The sequence below is a fragment of the Halichoerus grypus genome, chromosome 13, assembly GCF_964656455.1.
Source record: "Halichoerus grypus chromosome 13, mHalGry1.hap1.1, whole genome shotgun sequence".
Lineage (NCBI taxonomy): Eukaryota > Metazoa > Chordata > Mammalia > Carnivora > Phocidae > Halichoerus > Halichoerus grypus.
Genome location: NC_135724.1, coordinates 19,972,990 through 20,000,049, shown reverse-complemented (window position 1 = coordinate 20,000,049; position 27,060 = coordinate 19,972,990). Strand labels below are relative to the sequence as shown.

General features: G+C 38.5%; 1 protein-coding gene across 3 annotated transcripts in view; it reads right to left on the bottom strand.

Annotated features, from left to right (window-relative positions):
* CCDC68 (coiled-coil domain containing 68) overlaps positions 1-27,060 on the bottom strand; it is a 48,802-nt gene that overhangs the window by 7,957 nt on the left and 13,785 nt on the right. For all 3 annotated transcript variants that reach the window (XM_078060278.1, XM_078060277.1, XM_078060279.1), the window contains 8 exons: positions 25,338-25,468; positions 24,131-24,217; positions 22,227-22,367; positions 20,919-21,044; positions 19,139-19,267; positions 13,651-13,733; positions 6,107-6,212; positions 4,720-4,803 (listed from right to left, as the gene is read on the bottom strand). In XM_078060278.1, coding sequence (XP_077916404.1) covers positions 4,720-4,803; positions 6,107-6,212; positions 13,651-13,733; positions 19,139-19,267; positions 20,919-21,044; positions 22,227-22,367; positions 24,131-24,217; positions 25,338-25,454 — 873 coding nt within the window. In that variant the 5' untranslated portion in view covers positions 25,455-25,468. The remainder of the gene's footprint in view (positions 1-4,719; positions 4,804-6,106; positions 6,213-13,650; positions 13,734-19,138; positions 19,268-20,918; positions 21,045-22,226; positions 22,368-24,130; positions 24,218-25,337; positions 25,469-27,060) is intronic.

The following is a 27,060-nucleotide window of genomic DNA, read 5'->3' as shown; positions in this document are numbered from 1 at the left end:
TTATATGAGTGAATATATCTCCCTTCTGGAGAGGGAAAAAAAAAACCCTGCTAGGCTAGAAAGACAGCCACAGAAAAAAAGTATTTGTTACTATGACTCAAAACACTGCAAAGTGGAAAACACTGTAATATAGTAACTATGAAAATGACTAAAATCAATATAAATGGTCAGGCAAATTTAATAACTCTTCATTTCTAAATACATATTGTATGCACACACATGTATTTCACACACACATATATATATATATATATGCACATGCACATACACACTTATTCCCCCCAACACACCCTTATTTAATCACTCCAATAAATAGATTTTGTGGTGGTGATGGGAGGACGGGAGCCTGTGCTTCCAAGACAATAAGACTCAAATGAGTGATTTTGAACGAGTTTCTTAAATTCTCTGGATCTCAGTTTAATCACTTACAAAATGTAATAGATAACTTTCTCCAAGAGTAATCTTGAAGATTAAATAAAATGAAGCATGTAGCATGCCTAAAAAGAGATGAATGTTTTTGGTATGGATGATGCTGTCTGTGTGGTTTAGAAACAGAGGTGATGTGTTTAACTTGGTTGTTCAAGCTTGGGTGACCATTTATCATAAATGGAATCAATTCACCTGTGATTTAATGGCTTCCAAAATAGGCAGTGGTCTTATATTTGCAGTGCAAGATAGTATATCCCTGCATAAATCACCCCAGTTTAAGAACTTCATAATAAAGCATTGACTAGGACCAGACCAGAAATAGGCTAACCATGGCTCAAACACTCACCAAATTCAAGTACCTGGTCAAATATCACAGGTTCAAAGATGCCCTTCCTGACCCCCATCACTCTATAACTATCACATTGTCACATTCTACACTTTTCAGAGTACTTGTCCCTCCCTTATTAAATTGTTTATTTGCTTGCTTATGTGTTTATTATGTGTATCTTCAATTAATAAGCTAGAGGAGATCTGGGACAGTCTGTTCTGTGCATTACCCATACCCAGCACTGGAAACATTTCCTGGTACATCATAAACACACAAAACTATTTGATGAATCAATTAAATTGATGCAGCTTGGACTTTTTTTAAAGCTGAAATGGTCATTGTAAAACTTCTTGCTGTGAAGGAAAAGATTTATTTACTGAAGATAAGAAATTTTGAGAATATAAAGATATTCATCAGATACTGCTATAGTTTGAAGACTCTTTTATGAAAGAACACGTTAAAAAACAGAGGCTTGAATCGAGCTATGTACAGAGAATCTGAGATAGTATTGAGCGGTGTTTGCACATCACTGCAGAGAGTCTACAATCAACCAAGAAGTTCCCACGAAGGGAACAAATCTGTTGCTTTCTCACATATAACACTGAGTGGCTAATCAGCAATTATTTGCTGCATTTGGAAATATAGAAACAGAGTACAATGGAAACAAATACATTGTTCCGGTCTAACTATTAGACCACAAGACCAATTGGATAATGCACTGTACCTGAGCAATCTGAGTTAAGTTGCCAGCCTATTTAGGATGGTAACATTTATTTTTGGGATGATATAAATAAACAGACACAACTAAAGGACATAAAACTGGATTAAAAGCAGCAGTACCATTGATACCTGAATCCTGTGATGATAGCTGGCACTTAATTATGTCTGGCTAGAACACAGTGAAGTGAAAGCTCAGAGACGGATTAACAGTATCTCCAATTAAAATGTGTGACCAATGTGCAATGTGTAAAGCAGTAGGGCACTGGAGCCCAAATAGGCAGATACACCATCGGAAGAGATTTCCAACATAAAAACTCAGTCTAGGATAATAGGCACTTCAAATTCATGAAGAAAGGCCAGACTTCTCAATAAAGTGAGACAACTACAATGTTAGATCCCTACCTCACACCAAACTTCCTGAATTACACATAAACTTGGATTTAAATGGGATTCCCAGTCCAAAAAGGGAACCTGAGCACATGTGTTTATCATCTCTCCCTTCTTAGATTTTATTAAAATAATAACAAAGGATTTCTAAGTATTAAAATCCCTTAGTAATGAAGAGGAAAAAATAAGACTATGAGCAGATTGGAAATATCAGGCCTGAAGGACTGAAAGTGAGCAAAAACTTGACTGCTAGAGCAGAGGCAGCTGTAGGTGGGGCTGTTGTTGCTAAGAGAGATGATTGATCCAGCAGAACCCTGGGAGTCAGAGAGCACATTATCAAAAACCTGAAAAATGGATACACTTTGAGTTACCAATTCCGCTTCTAAAAATTTATCTTACGGAAGGAAGTAAATATACAAATGATCAGTGATGTTTGTATAAATATGTTGAATTCAGTGCTGTTACAAAAGCAATACCAAAAAACAATCTAATGTCCAATAACAAGGACTCAGTTAATTAAATTATTGTATATCAATACAGTGGCTATTTTAAAAGATAACATAAATGTAATCTGATTGTTAAGCAAAGACTTCTTGTTATATTGTTATATAGAGAAAAAAAACTCTTTGGCATGGTCTATGATCTAGCCCCTTCTTACCTTTCCAATATCATCCCATGCTATTCCATCTAACTCTTAGATTAGAAGCACTCACAACGGCTCCCTGTCCCTCTTCCTGACAAGCCCTACCACCCAATTTTTCACTAGGCTCAGATTAAAATTCATTTTCTTAGAGAACTTCTTCCCACCCACCAAGCTAAGTCCTCCATCTAGGTATTATCTGTCAGAACATCCTGTTCTTTCCTTGCAGAATGCTTCCATAATATTGCTATTTACATGTTCATTTATGCGTCTGTCTCCCTCTCTAGACAGTCAATTCCAGAGTGTGGGGCTCATGTCCCTTTTGTCCAATACTGTTTTCCCAAACTTAGCCACTTCCCCAACTTAGTCAGTTCCCAAAATTCTACACCACAGCAGCCACTCAATAAGTACTTAGAGGATTAACAACAAGATTGATAATGTGAACAAATGAATGAAGCTTAAAAATACAATGAAACGGGCATGATATTATGCCATGTAATACACACACACAGGTATGGAGCAGGCAAATCGAGTCCTACAGAAACACAGATGGACACAACTGTGCGGAGTGATTACCCACGGATGGCAAGTCTGCGTGATGTTCTTATTATAAGTACTTATCCATATTTCCTAATTGGTATGGAATGAATGAATATATATTAATTACATTAAAAATAATATAAGAAAAATATTTTATCAAGTAACATTTGCCAAAAAAATCCACTAAGTACAAAAAGCAGTGAGGAAATCCCTGTAGGGACATTTTTTGGGAGGAAGAGGCTCTAATGTGGTCTGAATCCCATCATCTGAACCCCTCGATGTAAACTGACAAGGCATTACTGGGCACTTGAGTGGACACGAGTTTTGAGCCAATTATTCCCCCATCCCTGCATTTTTCAGCTGCACAGAGCTGCAAGCATGGTCTTTCTCAAATAGCCATGTGTAGCCTAAAGAAGGTGAAAATCTAAGGAAAGTCTGAGGCTCAAAGGTTCACCTTCCAGAAGAGAGAGAGAACAGCGGTCCTCTGGGAAGGGAGAATTGGCACACCACGGCTCTGGTTACGAAATTTAAGATGTAAAACTATTTACAACCTCTTTATGTTATGATGACTTGTTCCTTCTGTTTGGGGAGAGCTGAGAGAACAGGTGGCAAGAGAAAAGGTGGGGCAGTGTGCTGAGTGCGTGGTCTATCCTGGGGACGAGAAAAGCCCCCAAGGATGATGAGGTGTCTGGTGGCAGTCAGAGCATCTCTGATTCCACAGGACAGGACAGCATGGCAGGGGGACAAGCAGGAAGTCAAAATACTACAGAATGAAGGAGAAAAGGTGACCAGGCCCAGGCGGTCAGTGAAGAGCCTCTGACAGGGGCAGAGGCGGCAGCACTGAGCACCAGCTCGAGCCCAGGGGGGAGGCAGGGGTGGCGTCTTCAGGTGCTCCAGCCTCAGTGGGCTTTGCTGCACTTCCTGGGAGGCAGGGTGCTGCCAAGCCTCGGCCTGCAGCTGAAAGCCTATAAAGGGCTTCCCTAGTGTAGAGGGGAAGGAGTGGGCAGGAAGAAAAGCACGTCTTATCACCGTAAGTTATTGTTATGTTTCAAAACACTGAAAGATAAGAAAACTACAAGAGGCTTCTTGAAGTGGATGAGCCCGGAGGCAAACCGTGCAAGCCATGATGGGTGTGAGTGAGGAAAGAGGAGGAAAGAGGATATCTCAGGGCGGGAAGGAAACAAAGACATAAGACAGCAAACCCAGCCATCTGGCCAGAGCTGAATTCACCCAAGATGGTCTTGATCGAGCTTCTAATTCAAGTCCACATGGAGAGATGTTCTTATCTGTCCCCCCAGTAGAGCAAGCATTCTGGAAAATTTGGATGAACTTTTAACAGTTATTTCATAATATTTAATACTAATAATTTAATATTATAAAATATTTAATACTTCAATAATTATTAGGAGTACCTCTCCCACAAATCTATAATTTCTTATGCATAGAAGATGCACATGCACACACATTCACAAAAAGACACTCATATACCCACACAGACACACGCACGTTCACCCACACACACTCCGGCACAATCACACACAGACACACGCACACACCCGCCCATATATGGACTCACTGTGTCATTCATACACAGGCTCACAGACACACCGAGCACACACACACACACACACACACTCACATTTACACTGAACTGTACAACAGACTCCCTCCTTACCTGGGCTTCAAGTATGTTAACTTTTTCTTTCAGATTTTCAATTCTTTTATCTTGTTCTTTTAAGTTATTTTTTAATCCTTCCATCTAAGAATTAGGAAACACAATTGGAAAAGTCTTGTCAGACAATAGGGAAGCTACTTAAGTCAGACACTGCACAGGTTTCTGTGGTCCACTGACATCCATTAAATAAAAAAATTAAATCCCAAAGCATTAGCGGATTCAGTAGGTTATAGAAAAGAGCAGGGCAAATTGGCACCTGGGGATGAGAGCGTGTGGGCAGTCCTATTAAACATTGTAATCTTTGGAAAACCTGTTTAAACCAAACCCAGTGGGCATGCCTCCTGTGGAGAGCAGCTTTGGCCATCCTTCTGTGTTTCCGACACACAGTGTCATACTGCCGATGCAGAGGCTGGTGGCCATCACACAAGGCCACCACCCAGAATGGGGAAGCTCCCCAGGGCAGAGATCTGGTCAACCCGCGGCATAATGAGGTGAGCCTGCTTTGCTTGGGAAGAAAAGCATCTGCCAAAAAGCAGTGTGCAACTGGGGAGGTGGGCTGACGACCAGAACAGAGTGGGAAGAGAGGAAACCCACGGGTTCTAAGGCTGGTTCTGCCACTACCAGCCCTGTCACTTAACTACTGCGAGCCTCTGTTTTCTCGTCTGTCAGAGGAGAACGTGGGCTGCCCCCCTACATCCTTCCTGGCTCCCAAGTGCCATGACTCAATTCTCTGGCCTTTTGGTGAGGTCCTAGCCAAATGGTACATTTGTATCAGGGAGGCATTGGAGTTATTTGAAAGGATTCTTTTTGGAAACAAATATTAGGTAGTAAAAAATGAGTGAAGGTCTGATTTTAAGTCGAAAGCACAGCCCCTGAACCAGATCCATAGAATTCTTGAAGTAAATCGTATGAGTTCACAATCCACCATCCATCTGGCTGCCACCAGCCTCTCTTTCACCTGCCAGGATGTTCCCAGAAAAGAATGGCCAGGTGACACCCCCGTCCCCACACACCTACTAAGTAAATTTCCTGTTTGTGAGGTTATAAAAACAGATCCTTGCTTCCTCAAAAAGGGCTGAATCTTGTAATCTCCAAAATCTTCTAAAGAACAGTGTACATTATCTGGCTCGGAACACTTTAAAAAAAACACTGAAACCTAAAGAGCAGTTAAACACAATTTCCCAAATATCTTCACTGAGAACACTACAGGTGTTGGCATACCGACCGAAGAAGGCATTGAAAACAGAGTCATGTTACCCGGGATGAAAAAGGAAATGTCAGCGGGGAGAAAAATCCCACTGCTTGTGAAGTCCAGGCAAGCTGCCTGATTCAGTCTTCTTACTGTAAGCAGACCATCTACCAGAGAAACACCCTGGATTAATCTGACCTCCTGGATGACACTGTGCAGGTTCTGATGTTGGGAACGAATCACAAACTGCAGATGAGAGATCTTCTCCTGCAGAAGGGAAATCTCCATTTGAAGATTGTGGCAACTGGAAATGCAAAAGGAAAAAGATAAAGATGTGCTGAAGCATCGTGCAGCCATTTTTTATAGCTAGGCTGCCAGGCTCTCCTCACACACGACCCTATTACTGGGCATCGTGCGGGAAGGACGCTGGGGGCCCCATATGCCATGCAAGACATGGAAGATCAACAGCCACAGAGCAGCCTCTGATTAGCTCAGACAGGAACTTGAATGAGTATATCCATTCATGTCAAAAGCTCCCTCCTGGCCATCTGTGACTTCCCTCCCTCCGGGGGGGGGGTTTGAGTCAAACTGTACTGAGCCCCATGAAGCACTCACAGACTAAACAGTCTTGCCTAGGAACACCCACACACCCAGCACTCATCAGAATGCCCAGATAACTACATAAGGATAGTGGGGCTAGGACATGGGGGGCTAGGAATGGAGATTTTTACATATAATGGGAAACCAATTTCCAATGATACAGAGATGGTGTATGTTGTGGTTTGCCTGTGTTTGTCTTATTATTATTATTATTATTATTATTACTATTTTGGCTTCCTGCTTTGGGTAATTCTACTACTTGTAAATAGGGCATAAAAAAAAAAAAGGAAATTTAATTCCAGCTAATAGTTTGAGTCCCCATCGACCTTTATGAAAAAAGACAGATGAAATTTGGATTTAGATTATTCATACTTTCCCGAAACTCCATTTAGGTAACTGGAATTGATTATACAGCCTTTGACTTGCCAAGATTTTCTTTTTTTTTTTTTTTTTAAAGATTTTATTTATTTATTTGACAGAGAGAGAGACAACGAGAGAGGGAACACAAGCAGGGGGAGTGGGAGAGGGAGAAGCAGGCTTCCCACTGAGCAGGGAGCCTGATGCGGGGCTCGATCCCAGGACCCTGGGATCAATGACCTGCACCGAAGGCAGACGCCCAACGACTGAGCCACCCAGGCGCCCTGCCAAGATTTTCTTCTTGCCAATATTATTGGAGTTTTGAGGCAGCATGCATTGTGGCAAGCTCACCAAACTTGGGAGCTTCTCAGCTTCGGTGTAACAGATAGAATAACTCCTATCTGTATTACTTTACAAGAATATACTGTGGACTTAAGGAGGTAAATGAATATGCTTTTGGAAAGTAAGCTTTTGCACAGCAATGTATTAATATTTCTTTAGCTATTAAGGTTTTATAATTAGTAGCCAACATCCAATGCAATTGCAATTGTGATTTTATAGCCTCTACAAATATTACAAAGGTTGTGGACACTCATGTGACATTACAGACCATGTTCTCATTTGAAAAAAAAAAAAAAGAGAGTCTCATTTTGTTTCACATCATGTACTGAAACATTGCTTCTCAAACTTAATATGCATTGGAGGATCTTATGAAATCATGAGGGATCCTGTTAAAATGCACATCTGATCCAGGAGGCTGGGATAGGGCTTGAGATTCTGCATTTCCAGTAGGCTCCAGGTTGTTACCAGTGAGTATGCTTACCCATGCTTTGAATAGCCCAGCACTGAACCACTGAGGTTGGCTCAATAATATATGTAATATTCTCTCTCAAGGCCAAGTAATTTGCAGGCAACTTGCAATATTTAAGACAGTCTTTTAATTTTTTTCTCTCTTTTGGTTTTGCATGAGAGAGCTTTAAAAACAGTTTGTTTTACTGTAGAAAAAAATTAATTTCTATGAAATCATAGAAATTCTTGCACAAGTACAAATATTGCATAATGACAGCCATTACTATTTATTTATCCTATGGAATTAAATAATTCATACTATAAAAATACTGCGCAATTACACAAAATATTACATAAAATGTAGTTCATAGCATAAAAATTAGAACACTCTAAATGTTCATTAATAGAAGACTAATGAGGGCGCCTGGGTGGCTCAGTCGTTAAGCGTCTGCCTTCGGCTCAGGTCATGATCCCAAGGTCCTGGGATCGAGCCCCACATCGGGCTCCCTGCTCAGCGGGAAGCCTGCTTCTCCCTCTCCCACTCCCCCTGCTTGTGTTCCCTCTCGCTGTCTCTCTCTCTGTCAAATAAATAAAATATTAAAAAAAAAAAAAATAGAAGACTAATGAAACTAACTACACTATATCTGTGCCACTTTTATTGTACATATACATATATCACAGGGATAGACAAACAGACTTGATGTGTATCAAAGATGATTGGCAGAATGTTATAAAAAGGATGATCCTTTCAACAAGTGGTACTGAGACAACTCTATATCTATATTAAAAAAAATAAAATGAAAATCCTAAACTCATCTCATAAGAAAAATAAATTCCATGTAGACTGTAAATAAAGCTGGGGACCCAAAAGACTTTCAGAAGATAATATAGAAGAATGTCTTCGTGAATGTGCAATAGACGAAGATTTTTTAAAACAGAACTCAAAACAGTATTAACCACAAAGGGAAAGACTGAGAATTTTGACTAGACTAAAATAAAAAACTTGGGAGTCATCAAATAAGAGGGAACAGGATAGCCTCAGAACCTCAGAAACTCAAATGATTAATAAAGGCATTGTACCCAGAATATATAAGGATACATCTACCAATCAGTATGACAGATACCCCAGTAGAAAAATTAGAAAGGGACTAGAGATACTGCACACACACAAAATGAGTTGAGGACATATGGATCAAAACAGCAGAGAAGGCGAACAGAAGTCTGCCCCACAGCTGGTGGGGCTAAGATTCAAGACTGCTCCAGTGAGGAGGGAAAAAGGAGAGAAGTAGGGAGGGAGCTGTCAGACTCAGGATTTCCCTGGGAAATAAGGAGAAATAACTCGGGATGCCTTACAGAGGCAGGCTGGCTTTGAATATTCACAAACTGTTCATAAGCCCATAAGAAAATTAAACATTTTTAAAAAACTTTATAAAAATATTAAAGATGAGTATTCATAATGTCTTGTTGTGTACTATGATGACCCAGAACTCAGAGGGAAAACCAGAGGGAAAAAAGGGTGGCTTTAGGAAGATGGGGTGGGGTAGATGTTATGCTCCTCAAAATACAAAGCTCAGGAAATTTCCCCACGTATTCCTCAGTACCATTCTGTAGATGAATAGAAATCTGAAATAGGTCTCAAGATGGAAGAAAATAATCTCTAGAAGCACTCTTGAAAACACAGGGCTTTCAGACTTATCTGCATTAGTACACTAGAATGGGGACTAACAGAAGTTGCAGAAATTCTCTCTTAGGATTGTTCAATAAATATGAAACTAATCACCCATTAAAGGTCTTTAAATGTAAGACTATCCTGAAATAAACTGCCACCTGAGCTCCCTTTAATCTCTGCTCTTTATCTTTCTGTTAAAGCAACTCAGTCTTAATAAAGAGGTACTAAAGCAAAACCAGCAGGAAGAAAACATCACAAAGGCCAGGCCTAGAAAAGGACACTGAGCCCTTCTAACAGATGTCTGATTCATGCTCTGCCTCCAAATGCCTCAATATAAAGTAAATGCTGAAATTAAAATAGAGTTGAAAATCTTATACTTTGGGAAGATGTAGATGTGTTTTTCCTATCCTTCCCACTGAGTACAACCAAAAACCTAGAGATTATATGTAGACAAACACAAGAAGGCTCTGAAAGGTGGAGAGAAGGCAGACCAGCTCAGGACCTTGGAATCCAAGGCATAACACAATGGTGAGCTCCCTGGGCTTTCTTTTTGTCTCATATATCCCAGACTTGGAGCTGAAAAGTCTGTAGTCTGGAAATGCCAAAGAGAGCAAACAAGAAAAGCCCCATCAACAAGAGAGGAAAATCTTGGCCCTATTCTTTTGTGGAAGGGAATTGAGGATCCTCTCTCCATTTGGCACTGAGGGAGAGTCAACAGAGCACCATTTCTGATATTCTTCCTCTTAGATTCCTTAACGTTCAAGAGAGAAAGTCTATCTTATCTTTAACTTGCAGACATGTGAAAACAAATGGCTTAGCCTTTAGTAATATGGGATGATTGTAGCATAAGTACTTGGCAAGAAGCATACCCTCAATCACTCTGATGACCAATGTCTGCCAAACACTTAGTCAAAGGAAATTGAATTAAGGGAGGATTGTCTCTCTATCCATTCATCAGGATACTTAGATTTTAACTATCTTTGGGTTAACTTACACCATCAGAGGGCAGCATTATTCAACCATGCCATACCTTGCCCTCTGCTCCTCCCTGTTATAATGGCTTTGTTTTCATAGTTTTCTGGCATCATTCTATCCTTTTTTAAAGGATTTTTCTGAGGTAGAGCTCCTGTATTTCTCCAAAGGATAACTCTAAAATGGACCTTTGTGTTTGTGATGTCACAGGGCAGAGGGACAAGCTGGGAAACTGCGATCTGCTCATAGACACCCAGGGGAATTAGGAAACCAGTCCGAGGGAAAGCCTCCAGAAGTCTCCAGAAATGAAAGAAGGTCAAATCTCCTCTATAGCAGAATGAGCACCAACTGCTGTGAGAATTCTAGAGCCCAAACTCCCAGCTCTTACAGCTTCTGAGAGGCTGCATATATCGCTTCACCAATTAGAAGCTCAGTTTCCTCCCTGAAAAGTCAATGAAAGGATTAAATTAAATAAGGTACCTGGAGTTACTCTATAAACAGCAAAGCACAATACAATGTGTTGGCTAGTAGTGATGTATTAGAAACATGGAGTCAACCTTGTTTTCCACGAGATGCTTCTGCCAAATCTCTTAACTCTCGTTAAAAGTAATTGTGGGGATTAGCATATTATAATTATATATTCATATCCATATGCAAAAAAACTGTCATTTTCTCCTGAATTATAGAATACTTAAAAGGCATCATTTTTAGAGATGTTTTTTAACATTAGAAATGCCAGGTTAGAACATATTGAATCTTTTCATCAAAATGGCAGAGCCCTGAAACAAATAATACATTATATGTTAAAAAAAAAAAAAAAAAAAAAAGAAGATAGTAGGAAGGGAAAAATGAAGGTGGGGAAATCGGAGAGGGAGACGAACCATGAGAGACTATGGACTCTGAGAAACAAACTGAGGGTTCTAGAGGGGAGGGGGTGGGGGGATGGGTTAGCCTGGTGATGGGTATTAAAGAGGGCACGTATTGAATGGAGCCTGGGTATTATATGCAAACAATGAATCATGGAACACTACATCAAAAACTAATGATGTAATGTATGGTGATTAACATAACATAATAAAATTTAAAAAAATAAATAAAATAAATTAAAAACCAGATTGTTTAAACTGAACTAAATAGTTAATTAACTTAGGCTTATATAGAGAAAAATCTATAAATAAATGTCATACAGATATAAAAAAAATGGCAGAGAGTCATGGCACCTGTCAAACCCACCATCCTGCCCAAGGGAAATGTAATCACCCAGAGCCCCCTGATCAGGGGGCTCTTTAGGGGGTAAGGGAAGGCGACCTGTAGGACTGGGAGTTGGTGCCTGCCAAAAGGCCATTGGTTAGATGACAATGTAGGAGTTTGGTGAACATGAACAATCTGCCCAATACAGGAAGTAGTATTAGGCCCATAGACTCTTTCCTCTGCAATTTGAAAGGAAAATGAAGAATATAAGCCAGCTGGAGAAAACCACTGAAAAAAGTTAATAAATCACACAGGAAAAACAAAGAACAAGAAAGAGTGAAACTGTATGAATACACATAACTGAATAGGAGCAACAAAATAATCTGGTTTTTGAAAACACATTAGATGCTAAAGGGTGGCCTTCCCGTCTTCCCACGAGATGCATCTTCTTTTGGCCATATCTAATCAGTCTTCACCTACCAGAAATCCTCTTATTTGTGGTAGCTTTACCAAGTCTCTATTGCCTTAACCAAAAGAGTCTGACTCCTACTGATTTCATTTTCTTGTCACTTAGAGTGAATACCTCTACACACAGACAAATAATAAGTAAGATAAATGTTTGTGATGCCTACAATCTATGAAAATTACATAAGCCTGGATGTTCAAACACCTTTCTAGAAACACAAAACATCCATTTCCCTCAAGACATTTCTAAATTCTCCCTAAGAGCTTTCTGAGAATTCCCTATAACAACCGCTCATATATAATAGAACAGAAAGAACAGTTCAGTTTGGTTTTTAAAATGGTTACATTTTTGGCTCAAAGACTGACAAAAACCCTATTATCAATAAAAATCATTTTTAAAGGAAAAAAAAATCAGACTCAGGTTGTCTGGACTCTTGATGGAAAGCATAGTGTACCAGCCAATAATTCTGCTGTATGCACAGGCTCTCTTTAAAAAGAAAAAAAACCCAACATAACCCACAGATTTACTTAGAGTTAAGTTATGAGTATATGCAAGTAATTCTGAAGACCTATGAATGTCTTCCACAGTACTTCTTCATTTCCGACAGAGACGAGCAGTGCTATCCTGCACTCTCTTAGAAAGCTCCCTACTGGGGCTACATGCTTGTTCACAAAGAAGAATATGGGTAAATTAGTATCAGTGGTATTGCAGTGTGTTCTGAATATGTAAGTGCAATTGCTAGGGTCAGACCAGGTCTGGACTTTGGCGTATGTGGTTCAATACATGACTATGAGCCAGACGGAAGGCAGAAGCTTTTGAGAGATGAGAAGAGAAAGAGAGATAATTGGAAAGGAAAGAGAAACAGAAAAAAAAAAATCAAAGACCAAGAGAGAGGGATGTTTGAGTATATATTACTGGATAAATGAGAATAAGAATTTGTACATTCTGAGGCTCATCATAGTGCTTGATATCCTAAGAAGCAATAGTTCCAGATGGATAAAAGAAGACCTCAAAATAGGCTTGACTTGGAACATTATATCAGAACCTATAATGACAGTGGCAGGTTTAGAATTAAAAGAGAAGAGAAGGGAAGGGGGACAAAAGTGAGGAAATTTTATACGTTATAAGTTATTACATGATGTTGAGAGAATTTTTCTGAAACCAGCGAAGTAATGCAGCAGTTGGGTGATAACCATGATCCACGCCACCCCTGTACTCAGGGCTGTTAACAGCTTGTGAATTATGAGTATTCGTAAGTAAGTCCAAAGAACTAAGAATGCATCCAGAGTAGTTCCTTCATTCTCTACAAAGTTGGGGAGCACCATAAAAGGATCTTACAGTTCCACTTGTGGGCTAGCCAATTTGATGCATGTTATAGCAGAGACCCTTTAACAAAATCAGAAGCATCAGGGGGAATGAAGCATCCTCTTTAGCACCCAGGGTCAACAGGGAACGGACAGGCTCATTCATTCTTCAGGAGGATTAACCCTGCCCCAGTTTCCCAGTACCTCCAGGGAACTCTCCCCAGTGGGAGGGAGGGGAGGTATGTGACTGTTAATATTAAGTAATCTCCCTTTGTCCTGCCCTTTCAGCCTTCCTGTCTCCTTGGAGGATGCTAGCCTTCTGTCCATTGGCCAGTGGACCATTGGAGAGAAAAGGTATCAGGAACTGCTTTAGTAAGGAGGGAGATTTGCAAACCTTTTAGCATATGTAGCATTGGATTTGAGTTGCAGCAGCTTGTTTTCCAAAGACAGTTTTTTTTCTAGCAGTGTTTTCTTTTCCTAGAAGAAAATAAAATACAATTTTATTTATTTCTGTGCATGTGTGCATGTGTTTGCTAAGTCACTCTTGCAAACTGTTTGCAAAAGACACTTCTTATAATATTAGAAAATATGTTTTAAGCTAAAGAGCTCATTTCAGATGGCGCTGTTACAACCCACCCCAATGAGGCCTGGCCAGGCATTCTCCTGTGTGGTTTCCAAGTAGCTCAGGCACAGGTCCACACTAGTTGTCTTCACTCCCCTCACTTGCCTGGAGAGGTTTTGCTCCTCCTCCAGCCACCTACTGAAGTATACCGTGCTCAGTCTACCTCCTGCCTCTCTCCATCCCACCCCGAATACAAACTGGCAGCTCATCTCTCTGGGCACTGGCTCTCCTCCATCCCACCTGCTTCTCCCACATTAGACCGAGTCGCTGGTATCCAAAGATCCTATTGACCTTATACCCTACCTGCCCACATGGCATCTGTCAGAAAGTAGAAAAGTAGTAAATGCCTTTTTAGTGAAGGATCAAGGCCACAGGCAATAAAGTCACTTCCTAGTTAGAATACAAGAGAAATTTTGACATGGAGAAAGAAAATATAAAGAAATACCTGAATGTCATTATTAAATTCTTTCCATTCAAAAAAAAAAAAAAATTACAAGTCCATGAAAAACCAAGTTGGGATGATTGTGGGTTGTTTTTTTGGTTTTGTTTTGTTTTTTAATATTCGATGGTAAGAATATTTGATGTTTTGACACTGTTTACAGGGCTGTTTAAAACCATTCCAGGGCGCCTGGGTGGCTCGGTTGGTTAAGCAACTGCCTTAGGCTCAGGTCATGATCCTGGAGTCCCAGGATCAAGTCCTGAATTGGGCTCCCTGCTCAGCAGGGAGTCTGCTTCTCGCTCTGACCCTCCCCCCCCACACTCATGCTCGCTCTCTCTCAAATAAATAAATAAATCTTAAAAAAAAAAAATAAAACCATTCCTGCTGCAGTACTCATATGGGTAAAATACAAAATGCAGTGGGAATCTCTTTGGACATGGACTGACCTAGTTTTAAAACTGTGACTGTAACTTGTTTTTTAAGAAAAATTAGCCAAAACTTGGAAAACTAAACCATATATGATTTTACTGTCATATTGGGTCATTGTTGAATAAGCAATTCTCATGGAGAATTTCTCTGTGTTTGACTTTATTGTTTATGATTTGGTTAGAGCCCTGACTCTGTGACGTTGCATGTTCATGTGTAGATTTCTGCCTGGTAGAAAAGATAATCCCTCAGGTTATGGTTTGATGGTCTTTAAAAATATTAACCAGCTTTGTATCTAATCTAGTAATCCAATCCTATATTCCTTTTCTCAAAATGCCTATAAATACCCAGTTTCTCAAAATCTATTTAAACCAGCTTTACCATCTTACTGCTTCCCTTATTAATGAATGAGTTGAGTAAAATATCAGACATGTATTCATTCTATATTTGTTTAAGTCGTGGTTTTTTAAGTCATGACTTTCCGAACATCCCTAAAATGGGCATAATACTACCTATATTGAAACGTTGGGATGGTTGGAGATATTATATGTGACAGGCCCACATGCTTCTCTTGTACATATTAGGACCTTGATTTATAATAATTTGAAGGCGCCAAACACTCCCTATCTTAGGCGCTATTATTTTTTAAGTTTATATTAATTTTTTCAATTTTTTTCCTGTAGCATTCTTGTCACATATAGGAATTTCCCTTGTGTTCCCTAGCTGTGTTCAACTTATTTTTGAGGGATCACAGGTATGCCTTGTAAGCTTATTCTGATACTTGAATCATCAAAGAAACACAACACTGATAATATATTTTGACTTTGTAGGGAGGAAAATGGTGTTTAACATTCTTCTTAATGGGCTTACTCTCCATTAATGACCAGGGTTCAAGCAGACTGGACAACTGGACAAGTAAACATTCTGCCCTGGCCAAGGTTCCAGCATGGAGCCTGGGCTCTCAATGCTTCCTCTCTGACAACACGGAAAATCACACCATACTGGCCAGCCCTTTTTCTCAGGGACAGTGTCTTGTGGAAAAGGAAAGGAGTTCACAGCACCACCCAGTGGGCAATGCACTCTCCCCAAAACTGCTGCACTGGGGAGCTCAAGAGCTCCCTCGCCCTACTGATCAAAGTGGAGAAGACACCAATTTAAATAATTGCCATATGTTAACATCTAAATGATTTAGGAACCAAGTATATCATTTTTATCTGATACCAGAGAAGATCAGGGCATAATGGAAAGCATTTTGAACTGGTAACTGGAGGACAGTGGAATCGTTCCTTGTTCCCACTGCCCTTATTTATAAAATGGTGAACGAGGAACTAGGTGGTCTCAAAAGCACCTCTGAGCTCTAAAATTCTAATAGAGCTAAATCAATGACACCGGAAAACAAATATGATGCAACAGAACTGCACTGCTAGCAAAAGGAACATACGCTGTATTAAAATGCACTTATTGGGCGTTTTTGCTGGCTTATCACTGTGTTTATGGAATTCATTCTCACTGCATTCCTGATTAAAGTGGGACAGATGGTGAAGGTTTTAAGTAATGTGTTCATTACCAGACCTCATACTACTAATGGCTATTTACTGGAGCAGTGGCTTGTTCAAGTGAGTAAAAAATGAATCCTTCTCTAGGGGCCACCGACTACCAGGACAATATTTATCAACCTCTGAGTGGGCGTTCATTTTTAATTTTCATTTCCTTTCTCAACGCATGTCTTTCTCCTACTAACACAAAAATCTAGAGTGCGCCCTCCTCTCCTTCTGATACACACCCCCCACCTAAGGAACCCTTCATCACAGCCTTAAAAGTATTCTCAGTATTACCTTAAAACAAGAAGATGTTGCCAAGCTTTGTTTCTTATAGTTTAATTTATCTGCTTGTTTGTTTTACAGATATAACATCCCTTTAAACTAAATATGTTTTTAAAAAAACTCCTGCACAGTGCCCTTCCATCCATCCCCACCTACTTCCACCTTCCTGAGATTTCAATAGGCTCTACTCTAGGAAATTACTGAACTAGAATATTCAGGAAGGTTCCTGCAAGGCCATGAACCATGGGCATCCTGTCCACTTACTTAGTCACAGAGCACCTAAAGACAGTCCACCAATATGGGTCAATATCAAAATAAATGCAAAAAAACCAAAAGCAATAAAACAAAAAAGATAAATGCTAGGCTATCACTTCTCAAAAATGTCTGCCAATATCTAAGCCAGCCAACTTTATTCGGGGGTACATTCCCCTACCTTCAATATGGGTGTTTGCCTCCCTAGGAGAATGAATGAAGAGAGGTATGGGAAGTTCCTCGAGTCCCACAGAACCCAGATATCCTACATTGCAATCTTCACAAAGAGACTATACCTGGTTCATTCACAAACAGATATCTAGCCTCTAGCTCTGACTGGTACACGGTAAGTGCTCAAGTATTTGTTGAGTAAACAGTCAAATGAAGGTAACCCAGAATTCTGAGATGAACTCACATCCATTTCACAGGATTTCTAGGAAACAGAAATGATATTCCACAGCTGGCTATTAAACCTGACCCAGTGTGACTGGGTTTGGGTTTGAGGTGATCACAAATCTAAATTTAAATGAAAGCTGGTTAATCAACCCTATTTGCATTCCAGAATTGTCTTCCTTTCCTAAATGCAAACATTCTTTGTGCTGAGTTTGAGAAACTATTTATTAAACAGGATAAATATTCTAATGTTAAAAAGTAGTCATCCAAATGTTACAGTTTGTTCAAAATATCCTAACCATAAACTGTCCCACTTCAGCAAACCAGCTGCTTGAGGACATTCTAGCCCAGCGATTCTGGCTCCAGTAAAACATTCAGTGACCCACTGCACAATACTATATATGTAGCTATATATTATTACTACTAGATTCAGTTAAATTTGGGCTTATTTAATTTTTGTGATTTCCTCATAGGACCTTCATTGACACTACAAATTCAACCAAACTCAGTGTTATAAATTAAATTATTGGGAAATATGTAAAAAATTAATCAAATTTCCTTTGGCAAGAAACCTGAATATTGAAATGTGAGAAGTGACATTTCTCAGATGGCATCAACTCAAGCAGACATAAAACGGAATTAAGGCTGAGAAGGGAAAAGGCAAATCAGGGAATTATTATAGTAAATATAAAAATTTATTGGGCAATATTTACCAGCAGTCAAAACCTATATTCTTTTTTTTTTTTTGAAGATTTTATTTTTAAGTAATCTCTACACCCAATGTGAGGCTCGAACTCACAACCCTGTAATCAAGAGTGGCACGCTCTACTGAATGAGCCAGGCATCTAGGCACCTCCAAAGCCTATATTCTTATCTAGCCCAAATTCAGTTTCAGAGAGCCCAATTTTCTATTAGTTTGTTTTGCCACTAAAAACCCAGTATTCCTTGGTTTGCCTGTATTCTAAATTCTAAGAGATGCATTATTAAATTTATGGGCTCACCTTGTGCGTATTTTTGGAGTGTCACTCAAAGGCACACGGCATAAAATTTTTAAGAATTTTTGCTCTGTCACAACTCTTTTCTAAATTGTCTCTTATGGAAGTTCCAATTCCTAGAGGATGTCTTTTCTTAATGTGAATTATATCGGTCCTAATGCAGCCATAGGTATTCACAATCCCAAAGTGAACTCGGGTGGCCAAAGAATGGATACTTCACTGACTCTAACGTAGAAATGCTATGATTACAGGGATCCACTGAATGATTACTAGTAATAGGTGGACTTTGTGATCATTCCCATTGTTTCCACTCACAGCCTCATCTGCTTCGCCTTTCTAAGCCATACCTACACCAGAGAGAGAAAGGGACAGAGGATGATATGACTGCACTATTTGTAGAGAGGTCAATCAGCGACCGTACAGATCATGTTAAGTGTGTAAGGGAAGGAACTAATATTATTGAGTACTTTCTAAAGTCTTAGTTGTTGCAAAGGGTACTTCCTTTCAATTAATATCTTATTTATTTTAGGGGTGCCTGGGTGGCTCAGTCAGTTGGGCATCCTGCTCTTGATTTTGGCTCAGGTCATGATCTCAGGGTCATGAAATCAAGCCCCACGTCGGGCTCCGTGCTTAGCAGGGAGTCTGCTTGAGATTGTTTCTCTCCCTTTCCCTCTGCCCCTCCCCTCCCCCGCTCGCTCTAGCATGCATGCTCTCTCTCTAAAATATATATATTATTGTTGGCTAATTGAACATCATAAAAAAACCTAATAAAATAAAATATACATATTATTATATAAATATATTTAATTATATAAACTTATAAGTTATATTTATACATATGTAATATTTATATATTCATTTTAGTGCTATTTTCTTTCATCCTCTCCCTAACCCTGTCTGGAAGAAATCCCTTTAAATCCCCAGGGGCTCACCCTTTCCATCCTCTGTACAAGGTTCTCCAGCTCTGTGATTTGATTATGTTTTTCTTCAAGCTTTTCAGCAACCTGATTCAGATTTTCAACATGTTGCTTCAATTGCTGTTCCTTTTCGAGTCTGTTAACCTTAGGTCAGAAAAATGATTGTCAAACTCTTGCTTTTATTAAATTTATACAGCTATTCTCTCCCTCTATAATGTTGAGTAGCCAAAAAAAATTAATAATTCACACTTGGTTCAAATTACTCTTTTGAATTAATGGGCTGCAACAAACTAAAGCAATGTAGAATTAATAATATATTAGTATTATTCCTAGAATGTTTACATGTGTTACCATAAATCATGCTATCCCAACTGGTATAGGAGAGATGCTAATTTAAGAAAAGTGAAATTTTTGACTTTTTCTCAATGAAACTGAATTAGAACAAAAATGAAATCTTTTACTGTTCCAGTAAAAAACATTTCAGTTTTTTTTTAGTGTTTTATTTTTAATCAGAAAGTTTCATAAAAGCAGAATAATGATCCCCACTGTGTTGGGGGCTATTTCTCAGGCCTATAGCCTGAGTTGTACTAAAGACCATAGAAGTGAAGTCTACATCTGGCAGCCCATAGGCCACACTTGGGAGTGTCTCAACTGACTTCGACATGCACACACACACATCAGCATTTACATTTCATAAAACTTGAGATTTACAGTAGAAAAAAGTGTCTAGCTCCTTTCCCTTGGAAACCCCAGCTGGGCATTCCTGCCAGGCAACTTCAGGCCGGGGCTGAGGCCCCTTTGCAGAACCTGCGTGCCTTCCCTTCCCTACAGGGCAACCATTCACTCACACAGAGCACTCGGGTCCACACAAGCGGGCTCGCTTCATTCACTGAGGTTCTTAATCTGCACCCTCGCATGCATGTGAGTTTCCGACCATCACCACCACATCCAGCAGCATGAAGGTGTATCACCTGCCCAGTGGATTTCCTACTGTGCTCCCCTGGGGACCTCGCAGAGGCCTAGGCACCCCACCCCAGCATCAGTGAGCTTCCCTATTTTGAGTTTTGAGGAACATACACACACACACATTTTTTTTTCCTTTTCCAGTCCTAGAACATGCTTGGTGTACAATTGGTCCTAGAATGTACACTTCAGATTTAAAAACAAAACAAAAAAAGTATGGGTGTGTCTGCACGTGTGTATGTCTATGATATACACATACACATACATACACATGTATACATATTTATGTGTTTAAAATATTTTAATTTATATATTAAAATATGAAATATGTATTTTAAAATATAAAGGTACACATACGTTTTCTTTTTTTTAATTTGAATAATATATTCTAAGGTCAAAACCATTTTGAAACCATTGATCTAGCCCAATTCTTTCATTGTAGAGACACGGAAATCCAACCCCAAAGAGGGAGAACGACTCTACCTAGGTCATCTAGTTAGTCAAAAGCAGAACCAGGAGAGGAGTCACTGGCCCGTGTCACCGGGACAGCCCCGATTTCCAGGCAGGGGGCACCGCCTCCTTCCACCGGTGTTCCACAGGGCTCTGGGCAACAGCCGCAACACAGCATCCGGGCAACGTCTGGGTGCCAGGCTAAGCAGGGGTGGGGAGAGACCGGCACCGAAGATGGGCACCCTGCCCTGTCCAAGGCTTGCCAGAGTCCTGGGGCCATTGCTTATTTTACACCTAACCTCAAAAAGAGATTTGTGAACCAACACACATACACACACACTGGGGTGTTAGTTTTCCAATAGACAAGCTGCTAGCTTAGTACCTCGAGTAAGTGTTTACCATCCTCATGCTTCTTTCTAACTTCTTCAGACTGTGTTTGGTAGCTTTCAAATAATCTCTGGGCCACGTTTCTCAGAGCCCCTGCTCCTGCTTGTCTGCAGGCTTCCAGCTGGGAAAAGAGGTCATGAATGTTTCGACGTTTACAGCAAAAAGGGTTAAAGGCAGAACAGTTTGACAGGCGGTTGAAAACAGGCTGTAATTGTACCATTTGCACCCTCCTAGACAATAGATAGGAGAAAAGACACTACGATCTGGTTAAGAGGAAAATGTAAAATGAGAAATGCCCTATTTAGGGAAACTGTCATGCAGAAGGATCTGCACTGACCAGGCCAATCTAAAGCTCCAAAATCAATGGGCTACATTTATAAACTGCACCCTTCAAAGAGCTCCCAGTGCTTTATCGGCTTATACACTTATTTGTGTTTTATCATTGATGTCCACAACAGTCCTAAAAGATGTATTTTCCTAAAATAGCAGTGGGACAAGATGTGAGGATTAAGGGTGAGTGTCATGAATCTCTCAAGGGACTTAACCTAAAGAAATAATCAGGAATGGCCACAAAGATTCACCTACAGAGATATTCATTGCAGGACTGCATACATAACAAACCAAAAAAAGAAAAAGAAAAAGAAGAAAATATAAAGCATCCAACAATAGATTAATTAAACAAAACAATGAGACGTTTGACTTTGAGTGCTCTAATTAATATTTATTAAACATGAAAAAATTATTCAGTAAGAACACTTAACATGAGACGACCCTCTTAACACATTTTTAAGTGTAAGACACCGTATTAACTACGGGCACAACACAGCAGATCTCTAGAACTGATTCATCTTGCACAACTGAAACTTTATACCCGTTGAACTTGTGTAAAATCTTTTCAATAGTAAAGTAGTCTCCAAAATAAAACAGAATTAATTTATGAAATGGAAAAGCATTTCTCTACATAGGTGAACATACGTATGGATCTGTGGATGTATAATGATGTCTGTCTGTTTTTACACATCCATGAAACTATCTTATTGGCTCAAAAATACAAAATTAGATTTCTCCTAATAGGGGCACCTGGGTGGCTCAGTCAGTTAAGCGTCCAACTCTTGGTTTTGGCTCAGGTTATGATCTCAGGGTTGGGAGACTGAGCCCCATGTCAGGCTCCGCACTCAGCAGGGAGTCTGCTTGAGGTTCTGTCTCTCCCTTTCCTTCTGCCCCTTCCCACTCTCTCCCTAAAATAAATAAATAAAATCTAAAAAAAAAAAAAAAAAAAAGAAATTTCTCCTGATAGCCATACCTTGATTTTCAATACTTCATTTTCTTTGTTCATTTCCAAGATCTGCTGTTCTTTTCCTTTCATCCTTTCCATGAGCAGATCCAAACTGCAACAAGAGGGGTCCATTTCAGAATCAGAGCCATTTTGAATGTTTCGACAGTGCTGAAATGAAAAAACACAAAAATCAGCAACCTGACTATTCCTTTCCTCTACAAACTTTGACAAGAGTAATTACCACTCACTATTACATAGACCAAAAAAGATTCAGGTCAGCACAAATAAAATACATCTTTTGAATTTCAAGTATTAATAGGGAATTCTAGATGAAGCTGCTGACCTCTGTATTTGCTCAAATTTGATTAGATTCTTGTATGAAAAAAAGGTAGAGGTACATCTTTTATACTTTTTATATTTCCTATAGTTTTAAATTTACCATGAAGTCCTTTTTAGGAGATAAATAATATCCACAAGGCCAACTTTTTTCCTTTTTTATCTAAGTTGCAGACATAAGTGCATTTTGGTTACATTGTATTATAAACTAATATAATCAGACATAATAGTTACAAGACAATATTCAATGTTCAATGATGTTTCACTATAATCACCCCATATTAAATTTCCAGAGATGTCAGAACTGAATATTACTGCCAGTGTGACTCAATGTAAACTCTAGCCCACTGAAAATACACTTAGAGCATAAGATAAATCTCATCTGGAATCAAGGACATGCAGAAGTGGAAAGGAAATTTGAAATGATCTAACTCAACTACATCAATTTTATGATATGAAAAGTGAGGTACTGAACCTGGGTTTATGCAGTAAGTGGGAGAGCTCATGAAACAGCCTCTTGAGTATCCATCCTATGCTTTCTGCTCTTCCAAATTATTTCAAGACAGACGAAGGAATTACACAATTCTACATACCCTACATGAAACAATTATAAAATAATAGCTTCTATTTAATAAGCATCTACCTACCTATGTGCCATGTAATCTTTTAGATGTTTTATCAACACCCCTTTGTCTGATTACTTAAAACACTAGAAGGCACTGTGCCCATTATACAGAGAAGAAAACTGACGATGAGAGTGTTTCACTAATAAGCCTGAGGTTATACCTAAAATAACTACCAGAACCAGAATTAGAATCCAAGTCTGTTTAACAAAGCCAATATTCTTTTCAGTACAAAAGATGGGCTACATTTACAGAAATAAAAACAAAAAAACAAAAAAGAATATAGTGCATATAAATAATATAGTCACTATAATTCGGTCAGGGTTTTATTTACTCTACTCCAGACCCTACTATATACTCTCACTCTCTGTATATAGAAGTTATAGAAGTTGTGTTTATGCCTCAGACCCTGTGATCTGCATGCTCTGTGGCCATACTATCTAGTGGACAACACTGACATTGATGAAGTGCACCTGGCTCAGATGAGATTTAACCTGCAGAATCCAGACAAGGCTAAGTGTAGACTGCTTGATGTTACGAATATAAGGCCAGTCGAAGGGGAGAGGGAAATTTAAGTTTATCAACTGTCTGATCACTTGACCTAGAAACCTAACAGCTTCAACTCTGTGAGCCTAAAAGGTGTACCTCCATCTGTCTTTGGGAAATGTTGCTGCCACATATCCTGGCTGGGCTGACATCTTCCCATATACTTTAGATAAGTAAGCCCCGTTTAAAATATTCAAGTAAGGTCTAGTCATTCCAATCTGAGCCTACTAATAACATCTGTGGTTAAATATTTCATACATATGCCCATTAACATCTTTAGATACTGACAAAATATTTAACATTCATCATTCAAAGCTTCAAAGGAAAATTTAATAATTATATTAAAAAGTTATTTAAATAAGGTTTATACTGTTTTATGTTTATTTACTGAAGGAATAAAGTGGTACATTTTGATCCATTTATTACCTTTGTTTCTAGTTTGTGATGTGTACTGTTATGTCCTACTTCATCTTTAAAAATTTGATTTCGGATCTTTTCCAGAGTAGTTCGAATCTAGAAGAAAAAAAGATTTTATTTTTTTTCAAAGGCATTTAATGCCAAATATTTTTTTCCTTTATACCAGCTATAGTATACCTGATTTAATTGGAAAGTAATACATAAATACTGATCTTAGATTTAAATAACTGCCTTTAACCTGACTTGCATTTAGGCTAATGTGGTTTAGATTGCACAAAATGAACATTTGGTCTTTATAATTCTTTCTCAGTCAAACCTAAAATATAACCTAAATGAATATTATACTACAAAATAATTACCATTTAGTAATTAGTATTTAATACTATTTAATTCTATTTTTCCTATGTAGTAATTTAGTACTAATTTACTATTTAGTAATTACTATAAAACAATTACTATTTAGTAATCACTACAAAATAATTACTAGCTAGTAATTACTAGAGAATAATTACTAGCTTGTAATTACTAGAGAATAATTACTATTTAGTAATTACTACAGAATAATTACTAAGAGGAGATCATACAAATTTATGCAGGAAGTATAAGCCCCATGTCTTAGTGACCTATGGAACTGCAAGACACTCAAAGATAAATTAATCGATCTGAATAAGTTACCAACTATCTCTGTCCAAATTTCTCTGTTCAAAGAAACAGTTCCTAAGAATATATACTTTTGTCAGCCATTATCCCTGGATTCTCATAAGATTTCACATTTTTAATGAAGTAACATGCCAACATGGGTCACTGGGGAGAGCAACCTGGAATGTAAAAAGAAAGTGGGTAAGGAGAGACAGAAACTCAGAGAGACTCGTAAACATCTACTTGGGAACGCAGTATCAACACTCATGAAACCACTGAGAAATGATATAAAATGGTAGGAAGTACAGTGGTGAATGGTGTGGGGCAAATTAAGTGCTGATAGGTGTTCTGAACCCTTCTGGCCCATTATTCAAGTTTACTCCACGTGTGGGAACAGAGGTTCATGTCCTCAAGAGAGGTTACTAAACATATGTTGAAATTTCAGCTGCTGGGATTGTCCTTTTAACAAATGTGTCCTCTCAGGTTCTATGGAGGGAGAAACAAAGCCCACCAAACCATATTAGATTGCATTTCAAAAAATCATGTCATGCTAATATGATTCCCAGCACTTGCATACCTTTCTCACATATTCGGTTTCTTCAATAACATGAGCTGGTGTGAACTCATACAAGGCAGAATTATCTTCTCTTTTATCCATCGGGGGGACCTCTGTGGTCCCTGTTACTGTTGTCATTGTGAATTCTGGCTCTAGGGAAACATAAATCGATTAGACAAAACTAACTTCTTTGATGATATGATAATATGGTTCATAAACTAAAAGAAGTTCTGTATTAGCACTGTAATTAAATATAGTAGAAAGTATTATAAATTATTGATATCTGTATAGATCCAGAAATCCAGGAATTAATTTAATATAAAAACAGCACCAGCTGAAGCATTCATTGATTAGAAGCATAAAAATCAAATTATCTGAGAAGGAAAAATGTAAAATGTTTCTTTTTTATTCCACATCATATTGGACTGTAAAACCTCAAGACCAGAGACCACATCTTATTCATCTTTGTATTCTAACACAGTGTAACTACTTAATAAATGACCGTGGAACTAAAACAATATATTATAGCAAAATCATATATATATATATGATTTTATATATACACTTTATCTAACTCTCAATAGCCTATAAAGGTCATCTACTGGAGAACTATTTATAATAGAAAAATGTTGGGAAAAGCTGAAATGCCCACAAAAGAGGACTGGTTGAATAATCTACTGCTATGGGGTCTTCTCTAGGATGCATTATTCAATAAGAAAAACATGGTGCAGAAAAGGATATATAAAGGATCTATGGCATCATAATTTCTAAAAGAAGGGAGAGGTGGATAGAAGGGGAAAATCTACGATTTAAGTTTTGACACTGAACAACATTATTTTACCTCATTTTAAAATAAAACTAAATTAAAAAGAAAAAATGAAATCCTTCAAGATAAGAAATAAATAAAACAAATGACTATATCTTTATATCAAGTTGGTGACATAGCCACATGAATTATTTGAAGTGATTTTTAAAGCATTTGCCAGGGACTATTTATCCCAGGTGTGCTATGCCCTAGGAATAAAAAGAATTGCAAAACAATCTTAAACCATACTCACTAATAATATTGTTAATGGAAATGTTGGTGTTGCTATTTTGAAACTAGTATATGTGTATGTGCTTACACATGCACTCACCCACAGAAATGCATGATGTAGAATAAAGCCACAAAGTCATTGTCTTAACATCATTAAGAACCAAGATTCTGAGAATAAAAGAAAAAGCCCCTACTGTTAGAACAAAAAATGTTCTGTAAAAACCTTACAATCCAAACTGAAATGATGAGTAGAAAATAATGATTTATCTTCCCTTAAAAATGTATATTCTAGGTCCAGCCACTCAAAAATTTAGAAATATAAGCAATTAACGCTCCTGGTGCCCAGACTGTGGTCTCAGTATACCATTTTCCACTAAAAAGAAACCATGGCTTCTTGAGTGATTTAGGTCTGGGACAAGAAATGTACAAAGTAAGCTCAAGATATCTTGTTCTTCCGGAAGGCAAAAAGTGATCAAATGCTACTCAAATGAGACACAAAAGCCAGCATGATAGAAAAATGACTGTGAAGGATTGAAAAATATAAAGGATTTTGAAATTCCTGAAATCATGGTGAAGGAGAAAAACCACCACCACCAGCAACCATTATCATCCAACTCAATGGAGAGGCCACCATTGTGCTAACATTAGTTCAAAAGAGGGAGTGAGGGGTCACCAACAAGCATTTATCTTGCCTTTCCTGTATGGATT